Consider the following 14,023-nt stretch of genomic DNA (forward strand, 5'->3'; position numbering starts at 1 on the left):
AATCAAATCCTTCCCAGCATGTCAGAATGGGAGAAGCAATGAAAGGACCCACAGAGTCCTACTCTGGTTTTTAGCATATTTTAAAATGAATTTATTTACATAGTAACATGATGTCACAGAGAACACAGCCAAGTACCACAGCAAACCAAAGGGCAGCACCACCTGGTGACAGAAGGGGGCTTTCAGTGGTAGATTTATACAATTCTAAAATAAGTAGAAAGGTGAGGCTTCAGGAAAGAGCAATAGAAACAACATTTTCAAATATAAAGTATAGGCAGAGCAATGGGGGGTGAAAAAGATTGGAATGCAGACTGTCATGATTCAAATTACTGTGAAAGACGACATCTTGCTTCTGCCCTGATGTCGCACACAAATGCCATGCATATCAATAGAAAGTCCCAAACCAGTGTGTCCACACACAGCATTCTTTAAACTTGGTAAGGGAAGGGATAAATGACTGGTATCTGGAGTAAGTTTTCTGAAGCAGTGTGGTATATCTTTTAAAAATGCTAACCTAAAGACTAGGGCTCATTCAGCATTCAAGTTATCATGGATACAGACACATACACTTTCCACACACCATTAGGGCAAAGTGACTTGTTCATAATACAATAATATTCATAGCAAAATATATGACTCTCTACTTCTGCTACATTAAAAAATTTCCAACCTTTTTTGATTCCCTGAAAGTTTCTTAAAGAAAACATGGATGTCGGAATGCAGGCCCCTGCAGTCCACCTAGGTGGCTGATGCAAAAACGTATTCTAATTTCAAACAGCGGCAGAGAGGATGTGTTTAACAGCTGTATAGCACCTTGTACATTCTGGGCACTTAAAATACTAAATAACAGTGATGATGAGTGGTAATCACCTCTGTAGGAAGGTTTATAAAAGCTATAATATGTTAAGAAATTTCTCAAGAGTTTTTTAAACCAGCCTATTGAAACTACCATCTCCTTTAAAAAAAACTCTCAGCCTCAGTATCACATGGATATGAATGATGTTTCCAGGCTGAAGTTCATGCAAGACACAGTCATGACAAGGGGAGAGGGAATAGTTTCTTCTCCTTAAATACTAAGGAACTTCATAGGCTGCCCAATGCTTTCCTCCGTATCAGCTCCTTCCTCTTTTTGCCCCCTAACATACAACATGACTTGTAAAAAAGATTCTTTGAGGATGGATTGCTTTATTAGCCAAATACCTTCGATGTATGTGAATTCTCCTTCCATTGCATGCCATAACTCAACCTCATCACTTCAGAAACATCAGGACAAAAAGACCCAAAATAAAAAATCTTTGGTACAATTTCTATGTAGCCTCTGCACTGCAGCTCTTTTGCTTCCTTCATGGCACATTTATGGAATCCCCACTTTTGGCGCTGCTGTAAGAATGGACAGCTTAACCTGGGTGCAGACTTCAGGAAGAGCAGCACTTGAATTTGTCTTGGAACAGCACTTTGGGCCTTTGAGAATATGAACTTCAATGAGGTAAATCTAATAACCCGGTTTCGTGGGCAGCCATTCTGTTCACTCATTAGGCTGGGCCAGAATTTTCAAACCTTTATCAACTAGTGAGGGGAATAAAAACATGTCAGACTTAGCCTAGGGAGTCAAGTTCCCCTCTTCCCTCTCCAAGTACATTCATACTTTATTTATACATCTAGAAAAATTTGGGATATAGTATCATAAGCCCATTCCAATTTCTAAGACTAAGCTGTATTTTTTTCCCTCCAGATCACTTCTGGTAAAATCTAGAGGGAAATTCTAGTAGCAGGTTACTTCCTAGCACCAAAGTATTCTTAATACCAATTTGGGAAGATGAGCGCAATCCTTCTATATCCTACTAGGCTTCAAAGATCTTTTATAGGAATCCTGTAACACTAAAAACTGAAATACAATTTTAGGTAGTTTTACTCCCAGATATTTTATGAATATTTCTAGAGATTTAACTCTCAAACTTATTCTGAATTTGGAAACAAAACTGATCTTCACTTAAATCTACAATGAAAAGCTACTCAGACTCTTAAAATCCTAACAAATCTATTTTAATTTTAGGTCCCTAACATCAGTAGTGTGAGAGTTTGTGTCCCCTTCTATACCTGACCCAGTTCATTTTCAGAGGGCAAAACTTGAAACCCAAGGCCATACTCCTGCCTTCCAATTTTAACTTAGCTAGGGATTGGTGGACCTATTCATGATTCTTTTTTTTTTTTTTTAAACCCTCACTCAACGATATTTTTTCCATTGATTTTTAGAGAGTGAAAGGGAGAAGAGAGAGACACATTGATTGGCTGCCTCCTGCACACACCCCCGGGAATTGAACCTGTGACCCTTTGGTCTGCAGGCTGATGTTCTAACCACTGAGCACAAACACCCAGGGCTCATGATTCTTCAGTGTTGATTCCACATATTACAACTGCTCTTTTCCCCATCCTGCTGTTCTTCATGAACTAGTGCCTGGGCATCGCATTACTGTGCATATACCAAAGGGGCTCTTCTCAGACTAGCATGGGAGATCTCTCGTAGTCCTAGTCCTTTGTGGGACATCTGCTTCTCTTCCTTCCTGGACTGGGTTATCACTCTGCTATACATTCAGTTTTGGTCTTGGCTATTCCAGCCATTGTCCTGTTGCTCCAGCACCAAAATGTGTCAGAGAGATTGTTCTTGCTCATGTGGCTTAAGGAAAAGTTTCAATAGCAGCTTTATTGTCTGAACTCTCAAAATAAATGGAAGAAACTATAGTATAGACTTCAGTAGAAAAGAAAGTAAATTTCCAATCACTATTAAAGACTTGAAGTACTTAAAAAACTTAAAGTGCTATACTTGTTACAGTCCCAAACTCATACTAGTACTGTCTGTGTCTGAGAATAGGGTTTCTTTTCTCTGATGAATTCAGAGTTCCTATTACAATTAAAGTAGAAATGCATTATTTGAGATACTAGATTAACTGAATTACATTATTTTGGAAAAATAGTCTGAGGATCAATGTTGAGTACTTTTTGCCCAGACATAAGTTACTTTGTCTGTTTGGTTCTAACCTGTAACACCACCTTCCCTTTTCACCCTCACATTGTTCTGCCATCACTCAGAGAAAATTAATGTAGCCCCTTGTCTCTGAGAAGCCTGAGGCCCTTCTATGATAGTTGGCATTTATCTTTTATACTTAACAAATCTGAATATAAAAACAGTACTAAATATCTGATATAAAGGGGTGCCATTGTTATATTATAATGATAGAGGGTGTCCATGCTTATTGTACTACAGAGTTAAAATGAGGAAGACTGGATCCAAGTCAAAACAGAAAGAAAAAGAAAAGAGAAGAAAAAATACTTAGAGAACAGGTTGGGGAACTAGGAGACTTTTGTCATTAAATAGGAAATCTCATTAAGTAGTCAACATTAAAATTTACATGGGCAAGGCACAAGAGTGACATTGAGAAAGTGTCTCAATATGCAAATCATCAGGGAATGGGGTTAGGGGGAAGGAGGCTGGGAAGGGAATGTGCTGGTTGACACGGTCAGTGGTCGGCATGCTGCTACGTCAGTGTATAATTAGGCAAGGAGTTATGTGCATGTGGCCATGCTTAAGTGAACCAAACCCCAGTCTATGAGGCAAAGCACAGCCATGCCGCAGGACAGGAGTGGACTGCTAGCCTGCAGTGGCATGCCCTCTCTGTGGCCATTTTTAGGGGGCAGAGCCCTGCACTCCGACTAGAGGAGGCAACACTCATTGTGAGCCACCTAGCTCTCTCCTTTTGGAGTCCTGTACTGCTGGCAGGAGAACATGGACAGCCTACAAATAGAGCTCCATGCCCCATTATCTTAAAAGAAGGAGGAGGAGGAGGAGAAAAAGAAGAACAATAAAATACATTCTTTTCTGTTCTTGACACTCTTTGATATAGGTGAATCACATGAAAGGCTGTTAAAATGTTAAAAACATAAATTTTAAAAGGCAACTAATGTGCTATCTAATACTGCACAGCTATTACTGACTTTAAGAAACCCTACACTAGGAGTTGAGGGTCCCAAAAGCTCTGTCACTGACAGGATGCAGAGAACATGTCTATCAAGGCTGCCACAGGTTGTTCTCCCAGAAGCCAGGCCCCTCTCTACTTCTATCATGCATGTGCACACACATAGGCACACATGTGTATGGATACTCACATTGTCCAAGTGACTTCTGGGATTGCAAGACTGAAATAAACAGATACTTCTAGTTTTGAATAAAACAAGCATACACACACTCACACCCTCCCATGGAAGGTGTCTCTTAGCGCAAATATGTGCCGGGGAAGAAGAGAAAGATTTCTATAGATTCTGCTTCACGTAAAGCTGCAACATAAATACTGTAATACACAGCTAAAAAAATACATATAAAAATTGCACATTTATCCATAGGAAAGGAGCATAGACCTCACATACTGTAAACAGCTTTCAGCCACACCCCTCAGCAATAAAAATTCCCTGTCAGCTGTGCTCCAGAACCGTTTCAGAATCATAAGGAGCAATGTGCCAGGGCAACTGTTAGGCAGTCTCTCCAGAAAAGGTCAGCATCCTGAGGTGGTCAGCAGCAGTCTTATCCGTGACCTTCTTCCCTTCTCCTGCCTCTGGCAATTATAATAGCCATCTGTGCCATGCCCTCTAAGGAAATTTTGTAGGTGGACCGACAACTGTTTCATTCAGGGCAGTTATCTATAGTATTTGGTAGACTAGTTAATACTGGTTACTGATAGAAGGAAGCTGGCCAATTAATGCTTGAGAAAAAAAGCTATAATCTGGGCACCACTAGCCCTGGCTGTCAACTTTGACAGTAATCAAAGAACAGTACTTTAAACTCTATTCTTCAATGGTCCCTAGAGAACTGCACATGCAGAAAAATCATCTCCTTCTGTATTGCCAGCTCTTTACAAGATCTAAACTGCACTCCACTCTGATGAGGAATGGGTGACAGCACTGTGGGTCAGCTCTGTAATTAACCACAGTGGCCAATAAACCCCAACTTCATTGGCAACTGGGGGCAGAGTAGTGGTGAAGGAGAATCAGGCAGTAGCAGCAGAGGGGAAATTGTTAGGGCCATCCTTCATGCAGTATACCTCCTTATTGATAATAGAAATGAAAATGGGTCCATGATCCAAGGGCTGGGTTCTCTCCTTGTCCTTCTACTCTCCACTGGAACAAAGAATATAGTCCTAGGAACCAAAATTGGGTAGACACTAAGGATGGCAGTTCTGCCTGGTAATGGAGGGAAAAAGTATGCTGTGAGAGCTTAGTGCATGATAGTAAGAATTGGCCAAATCTATCTACTGCTAGAGAGAATAAATACTTGATGTTAAAAAGACAGGTAAAATTCAGAATTATGGAGCAACTGGATATAACTTACTGAGTTTATACCAAAGGAGCTGTCCTTTCAAAAATGTTCATTTTCATTTTTTATCTGCATTTGCGTTATAATTAGGGTGAACAGTGCTCCAATGGAAAATAAGCTGAATGTTTGTGCAGTTGAAATTCTGTGAAGTTAAGACAGACTCAGCTTATTACTTGATTTGAAGCTGTGGATAACCTTCTGAGTAAATGCATTTGTTCGTGGACAGGAATGAACAGTTTGTCTCTTTTCTTTCCTTGAATTCTGTGTACTAGGAAGTGAAAGTGTGTGGGTGACTTGAAGAAGGAGAAAATAAAATAAAAGCAGCAACCAGGATACATTAACGGTGTTGCAGGATTTTTACAATACAACTGAGGGAATCTGGAGTGGCAAAAGCCAAATACTGAGCACATAACCAGTCCTCAAGGCTGATCCCACCCACTCTATCCAGGGACTTTTCAGCAAACTTGATCATCAGCAATGTTCGCTTGATGTCCAGCCAGTTTTGGAGCAGGGCATTCCTCTGCACTGGGCTGGAGGCAGTGGTGAAAGCCTGGAAGAGATCTTCCCGGGGGCCCCAGAGCAGACACTGGAGGATACCTCTAGCATCTGAAATGAGAATACGCTCAGAAGGGTTGGGGTTTAGGAGGCAGCTGGCCAGCTGCTGAAGGCCCCAAGAATAAGGAGAGCGGAGTGGGATTTGAGGCAGATCTGCTCGAGTGTACTCCTTCTCCTTCAGTTCTGGGTTCTCATCAAACGGGTTGGGCAGGTGTAGCATCTCATAGATGAGGATCCCTGTCTGGAACTCATCACACTTTTTGTACTGGGTGGCTGTTATGATCTCTGGGGCAAGGCGGGACTGGTCACGGAGGATCTCAGGATCCACCAGGTGGCTCTTCTGCTTGGCCTGAGAGAAGTTGCTTACTATAAGCCTTGTGAGACAAGATGAGGTGGGATTAAGTTCTTTAGGCCCAAGGCCCTGGTTGGTTCCCCCTAGCTGGTAGTGGACAAGCAGCAGGTTTTCCAGACGTAGATCGCAGTGAGTGACGTGGTAGGGTTTGAGGTGTTCAAGGCCGGAGCACAGCTGTAACAGCAGCAAACACACTTGCCTCTCATACAAATCAGGGCTTTTCCCATGCTGGATTAGAGAGTCCTGCACAAAATCAGCCACGGTGAGATAGGGGACTTCTCTGGTGATGACTACAACGTGACTTCTCTGCTTCTTGCTAGTGACTCCCTCGTTTTCTTTCTGGGATGACTCTATTTCAAAGCAGGACTCTGGGCTTTTCCCACCAATTTCTTCTTTCATTTCTTCTTCATTCTCCTGTATTTCATTCTCTTCCTCTTCAGGGGCATCAGGATCCTCCCAGGGAAGCAGACGCTTAGGGACTTCAGCAAGGAAATGACCACAGTCCTGTTGGATATTAAAATGGACGGCCAGACTCTGCCGAACAGCTAAGCTGTGATAATACTGCTGAGATTCTTTAGCTTTGCTCTTGCAGATCTGAAAAAAGAAAGCAAATAATACAATTTAAAATATACACACTTTCATAACCAGGCTTACTATGTGTAAAGGAGGATTAATGGGAAGGTGACTGGTTAGGAATTAAGTGTTATAGTGCAGTCTTCAGAAAGGGTAGTCCTGTACTGAATGATAGTAATAATGACTGTCTACAAGCTTAGTACTTTATGTGTATTATCTACATCCTCTCCAATCTGTGACCCCTTGAGGGATGTCCGACTGTCCGTTTAAATGGGCAGTCGGACATTCCTCTCATAATCCAGGACTGGCTCCCAACTGCTTGCCTGCTTCTGCCTGATTGCCCCTAGCCACTTTTGCCTACAATCCTGATCACCCCCTAACCACCTCCTGCCAGCCTGTTCGACATCTAATTGCTCCCTGGCCGGCCCGATTGCCCCTAACTGCCCTCCCATGCTGGCCCAATCATCCCTAACTGCCCATCCCTGCAGGCCTGGTCACTCCTAACTTCCCTCCTCTGCAGGCCTGGCTCCCCCACAACTGTCCACCCCTGTAGGCCTGGGCCCCTCTCCCTCCAACTGTCCTCCCCTTTAGGCCGGGTCCTCCCCTTCCAACTGTCCTACATTGCAGGCCTGGTCCCCTCCCCAACTGCCCTCCTTTGCGGGCCTGGTCACCCCTAACTGCTCACAACTGCCTTCCCCTGAAGACCATCTTGTGGCAGCTATCTTGTGTTCACATGGGGGCAGCCATGTTTGAACACACGGGGGTGGCCATCTTGTGTCTTGGAGTGACAGTCAATTTGCATATTACTTTTATTAAATAGAATTAATCATGCTCTATTAACCATGTTTGTTCTGTTCTGATTAGAGAAAGCACATTCTAACCTGGCTGAGAGTTTTATGCCCTGGAACATGTGAGCTAACATCAAAATGCAGTCCATCCTCCTTTTCTGAGAACTGCCTATCATTATGGGAAGATTTATAACCTCATGGCTGAAACAATCTGGTCCTGGAGGCACCCACCCTCTGTACCCTCCCCTCCAGCCCACATACCGTGTAATTCCTACTTTCCCACATAATCTCTGTCCTTCCACCCAATATAAGCAGCTGGATTATGGGGAGGGGTAAAACAGATTGGTGGTCAGTACACGTCATAATTACAGGTCAGAATGTCTGCCCCTGGTGATCATTGAGTGTTGGACATTTGGACGATCACTTAGTCTTTTATATATATATATATGTTTATAGTAGTCAAGATATGAATGCAACCCAAATGCCCACCAATATGGATAAAGAAGTGGGACATATGTACAATGGATTATTACTTAGCTATAAAAAAGAATGATGACATGATTGGACCTAAAGGGTGTTTTGCTAAATGAAATGTGTCAGACAGGAAAAGGATTGTTTTGTTCTGATTAAAGAAAGCACATTCTAACCTGACTGGGAATTGCTGAAGGACCTGGGAGCTCACCTGGAAATGCGGCCCATACTCCCCATCAGGGAGTTGCCTATTATGAATGGAAAGATTAACAACCATGTTGCAGAAACCAGAGGCACCAGCCATTTGCAAACCCCAGCCCACACTGTCTATAAACTGTAACCATTATACCCATTTTGCATACTATTCTTAATCCTTTTGCCTATTTCACCATGTAATCTTTGTCTTTGTACCTCATATATGCAGATGGCTTACAGGGGTGGAGAGCAGATTTCTGTGGATGACCTGCTGCACTCCCATACTGCAGGCATTACTGGAATAAATGCTCATATATGATTCAACCCTGTTTCTGCTAAATTGGCTCAAGTAGTGGCAGGCAGCCCACCAGTTTCACAACCACTGAGCAAAACTGTTCAGGTGTAAGAGAACTTTGGACAAACTTTTCTTCATTAGCATACTAAAAATCATGAACATGGGTGGAGATTCAACATTAAAATTAACATACTTTGAGATGTATAGCTAGGTGTGTTCCAAGAACATTTAAGAACTGTACATGATGTTTTGCAATCTGAAAATTCTCTACCCTTTCTCAGGAACCTAAACCCGCCTATCTTCCCTATCCCCAGCCTATAAGACTTTCCTAATTCCCCCAATTCAGGGAGAAAATATCATAGTTAATCCTCCATTCTTTGGCCAAAGAATAAAGTTTCTGACTTGCTTTATCAAATACTGTCTCATCCTATTGGTGTGAGCAACACCAGGTAAAAGGACCACAATCTACAGTATGTGGCCCTTAGGAGTCAGTGAAAATCACTTTGTAAGGCATATAAAAGTTTAATCACCTGTTGTACAGCTGAAACAAATTAATATTGTATTCAACTGTAATTGAAAAATAAATTTACAAAAGAAAGCCATACTAGTTAGCCTATTCTAGATTCCTTTGGTATGGGAGGGCATATCTTAATACATTGCAGACAGATCACGAGAATTCTCGTTTCGTATTACACAGTGTTTTACAAAGTATCATACTTTAAAAAGATATCAGCTTGTAAGAACATGTAATAAATAACTTCAAAATACAATGGGTATTTAATTTTAAAGTGTGTCTTTAACATTTTTTGTACTCATTCAATAGAAACTTATCTGGCCACTGGATAAAGCTAGCAATAAAACTACTGGTCCACATGTGTTAAGAAGACAAACAATAAAAAGTTGTGTGAGCCAACCACTAGTCTGTTTTGTTTATCTCTGCAAAAGAAGAGCTCACAGTGTCCTAGTAGTTTCTCTCTCTAGGGTTGTTGAGTTTTGGCCCAAATAGTTTTCAATGAGACATTACATTCACCATTTAGTGTAAGACATTATTTTCCAAATATGTCTTACATATGTACCCGCATATCACCACTTGCCACCTGTTTTTTGGACATTGCTCTTGCATCATTATAAGCAGAGATATATACCAGATCATTCATTTGGGAAAAAGACAAGACTGCATTGCAATAATACATAAGTTAGTCCAGCCCTACTTCTCAATTGTTTTAAAATAACACATGTTCCTTTCTGAAATAGGTACTTTGTCTTATAGCAACAAAGGCCCAAGATAGATGAGGCCCCTTATAATAGCTCTTAAAAAAAAAAAAATATATATATATATATATACATATACATATACATACATATATATATACATATACATACACACACACACACACACACACACACACACACACACACACATATATATATATATATATATATATATATATATATATATTCTATATAATAAAAGTTTAATAGGCAAATTGTCCCCTCAGGAGTTTGACCGATTAGGAGTTTGACTGCCCACTATGACATGCACTGACCACCTGGGGGTGACACAGAATGAAGGAAGGCCCCAGCCAGTAGCTGGCAGCCGGCAGCTGGGGGAAGGAAGGCCCTGATTAGCCCTAATTGCCGGCCAGGCCTAGAAACCCTACTCATGCATGAATTTTGTGCACAGTACCTCTAGTATATGTATGTGTGTGTGTGTGTGTGTGTGTGTGTGTGTGTGTGTGTATATATATATATATATATATATATATATATATTAGAAGTATATATATGTTTATTGATTTCAGAGAGAAGAAGGGAGAGAAAGAGATAGGAACATCAATGATGAAAGAGAATCAATGATCAACTGTCCCTTGAAAGCCCCCTACTGGGGATCTAGTCTGAAACCCGGGTACGTGCCCTGACCACTGGGAATCAAACCAATGACCTATTTCAGAGCTCAATGCTCAACCTCTGAGCCAAACTGGCTGGGCTATAATAGCTCTTGAGTGCTATCCAGAATCTCAAAATGCCTTTTCAGATACCATAGTAATATGTTAACTTGAATCCAGATTCTCTCTCTATAGTTTACCTCTCAGTTTAAAAAGTGTGGGTCAAGACCCAGAGTCACCCTGTCATTGGCACCAGACAGTTCCAAGGTGTAGGTGCTACTATTGCAGATGACAGCTAGTTAAAAGCCTAGTCCAGGTGTACATTCTGTCTTGACAGACAGAGAAGGCCAGTAACTTAGATATTAGTTTACTAAGACACCATCTAGTCTTTCTAAGCTAAATTATCGCTCAGAAGTCATTTGGGTATGTTAACTGATTTTGAACCAGTGTATAGAATCAGTAAAAACGAATTATGGAAATATAGAACTTTACCTTGAGTTTACATAGAACTTGTGTTTTTAAAAACTCTCACATGCATTATCTCACTTGACAATAACATCAGTCCCACAAAGTAGATGTATTATCACTGAAAACACTTGAAAGATAAAAAACTGAGGCTCACTACTGCCACTCTATTAAAGTAACATCTGAAGAAACTAAGAGACAGTCAAAGAAATAAGCACTCATCAGGAACATTTTGTTCTCTTTTAGCCAAACAGTACTATAAATACCATTACTATCCCTTTTTAAAGCTGAGGAAGTTTAAAGCTGAGGAAGTTAAAGAGTAGCAACTTGTGATAAAGCTACTAAGTGGCAGAGCCAGGATCTGAACCCAGATCTTTTGGACCACAAAGACCATGCTTTATTTATTACAAGATGAAGCCTTAGACAGTAAATTTGTTTCAGTGAATGTAATAGGACAAGAATGCTTGATGTTGAGTTTTAGCCCTTTTAAAAGTGGGTTGTCTGGAATGAGCAATATACATTATGAAATTAATATGTGACATAATGGACAAAGTATAGACCGTGGAGTCAGAGAGATTGGTAATTAAGTGCAGCTTTACTAATTTCTAGCTGTGTGAGCTTAAGAAAATTAGATCACCACTCTGAGCTTTATTTTCCTCATCTGACAAATGGATAAAAACAATCTTAACTTCAGAAAAATTGATGTGAAGATTGAATTATAACACTAACACAGTTAATGGCACATTAACAAATATTATCTTCCTTTATAAAAATATTTATGGAGGAAGCAGAGAAGTTTCAGAGCAGGGAAAGACAATGGTCTCTTATTTGCTAGAGAATAAAGAAAAATGGAGTGGAAAGCACGTAATAACAGACTTCATTTGTATAGCAGCCTTAGACTTCTTTGACCTTTAGAGCTTAGGTCCTTCTAAATTCCTAAGAATGGTGTTTACCCTTATCTTATCATTCAGTATCTGTGTTGCAGGCCTGTCTCTTTGTTTTATCCTCTAGATAAGGCTCCTGCTTATTATAATATTTGGTATGAGGTAGATGCTCAAAAACCTTTGCTGATGGGAAGAATGGAAGAAAGAGCAAAGCCATCCCAATAAAAGTGTGTTGAAGATTAGAATCAGATTTATATTTTCTTACCTTGACTGCGTAACTACTAAGTGGATCTTTTGCATATGAAGCTGTGTAGTAAACTGCATCACCTGCCTCACAACATGGCTTGTCACTGGTTAGCCTGAAGTCTGACCAGCTGTCCATCCCAAAACGGAGTTTGTCTTTCTGCCCAGCCATAAAGAGGTCTTCACATTTAATAGCCAATTTCTTTAAGGCATCTGTATGAAGGCTTCGGATTTTTCCCACCACTTCTTCCCGATTCTCAAGTCCTCGATAAAGTGCATGTCTCTGTGGCTTCAGGATGCCTTGGCCCTGTCTCCAAGAGGGACCTCGTTGACTGGACAGGGACTCCATACTGTTGGAAAACCTATCCTTAATATTGAGAGTGGTTAAACTGGAGATGCTGTTTGCTGCTGGTCGCTCCTTCTGTAAAGGTCTCTCTAAGGATTCGTAAGATTCAGTGTCCAGTCCCTTGAGTTCATAACTGATGGAAGAGCCAGCACTGCTGGCATCCCAGTTGGGATCGATATCATAGGTGGGATTAGCCATGACACAAAGACTAGTTTCCATGAATTTTTGGAGGTCTTTGGAGATTGGCTCTGTGTTGGCTCTTAAGATCATTTTCTTTGGCAGTGGGGGTGGTTCAGCTTGGGAAGCATTAGGTGCTTCTTGGTCTGTTTTCCCACCAAAGGTTATGGCATCATCCAAAGTCCCCTTAGGCTGCCGTGGATGCTTGGGAGGTATCATAGCTGCTCTAGATTGCCCTGAATTGTTTTAAAACAAACAAAGAAAAAAGAATAAGTAAACTTTTCATTACTGTTACATAATTAAAACTTAAGCAAAAAGAAGTACCCTAAGAATATAAAAAGTCAATGTCTTAATTTAAAATAATAGAATAACGCAACCAAATAAGCAACTGGTTAAATATTAAAGGCAGAGCTCAATTCTTGGTGGGAGCAATAAATGTGAATAATGTCTCAGTATTACTGTGTGAGAGGAATAGGGTGATGGTCTTTGTTTTAAAAAAGGAATCCAGATTCTCCACTCCTGCACCCAAGAGTGCTGTATTTACCTAGGATACTAAGGAGTCAAAGACACTAAAATAATTGCATTGTGGAAGAGTAGATAATAGAATTTATAAGTAAAATAATACTGGGGAGCATTATTAAAAACAATTGAAACTATCAAGGAGACCTCTAAACTGGTGCTCAGAAGATAGTAATCTGTACTTTCAACTTTGTCCCAAAGTTATCTTATGTTCTGTACACTTGTCATTTTTAATCTAACACATATGAATACAATTTCATAAACCACGTTCTTTTATTTCAGTACAGTGATGGATTCTGGTACTGCTTAAACTGGTCTATGTATAAGAGTCCAGTGATTGTGGTATATATAAGCAATCAACAGCTGTTCCAAATGTCATTCACACACTCTTATGTAATTCTGTTTTATTGGGGAGAGGGGGAGACCATAAACTGTGATTTGAAAGATGCTACTTTTGAACATGTCTGACAAGTCCTAGTTACAGAACCAATCATTTCTGATTTCTTTCCAACATTTATGCTTAGAAGAAGGTAAAACAGACATGTGTGATCAATGACATCTTTGGAGCTTATTGTATACGGGAGAAGGAGCATTATCATTTTTTAAGACAGAAATATACCATGAAACTTTCATTAAAAACTATTAAAATTAGTAATGTTACTAAAGCCTCAACTTAATATCTCATAGTTAGAGCATAGTGCTATATTACAGGTTTAATTATGTCTCTTCTCTCAAAATATGTTGAAATCCTAATACCTGGTACCTGTGAATGTAACCTCATTTGGAAATAGAGTACTTTTAGAGGTAATGAAATTAAGATGAGGTCATTACAGTGAGTCCCAATCCAATATGACTGGTATCCTTATAAGAGGCAAAATGATAGATGAAAATAGACACATAGGGAGAACACTA

The 14,023-nt window shown here is 40.3% G+C and overlaps 1 protein-coding gene across 5 annotated transcripts in view; it reads right to left on the reverse strand.

The window, feature by feature from the left end:
* Positions 1–1,729: 1,729 nt before the first annotated feature.
* The window catches only part of PEAK1 (pseudopodium enriched atypical kinase 1), a 715,824-nt gene continuing 703,530 nt past the window's right edge, over positions 1,730–14,023 (reverse strand). For 4 of the 5 annotated variants that reach the window (XM_036454672.2, XM_036454643.2, XM_036454662.2 and 1 more), the window contains exons 4-5: positions 12,092–12,828; positions 1,730–6,863 (exon numbers count right to left, since the gene is read on the reverse strand). In XM_036454672.2, the coding sequence (XP_036310565.1) occupies positions 5,700–6,863; positions 12,092–12,828 (1,901 nt within the window). In that variant the 3' untranslated portion in view covers positions 1,730–5,699. Of the gene's footprint in view, positions 6,864–12,091; positions 12,829–14,023 lie in introns of those variants that run through there. The other variant, XM_036454704.2, reaches the window with a different exon arrangement.

Source organism: Pipistrellus kuhlii, unplaced genomic scaffold (assembly GCF_014108245.1).
Source record: "Pipistrellus kuhlii isolate mPipKuh1 unplaced genomic scaffold, mPipKuh1.p scaffold_m20_p_1, whole genome shotgun sequence".
Taxonomy (NCBI): domain Eukaryota; kingdom Metazoa; phylum Chordata; class Mammalia; order Chiroptera; family Vespertilionidae; genus Pipistrellus; species Pipistrellus kuhlii.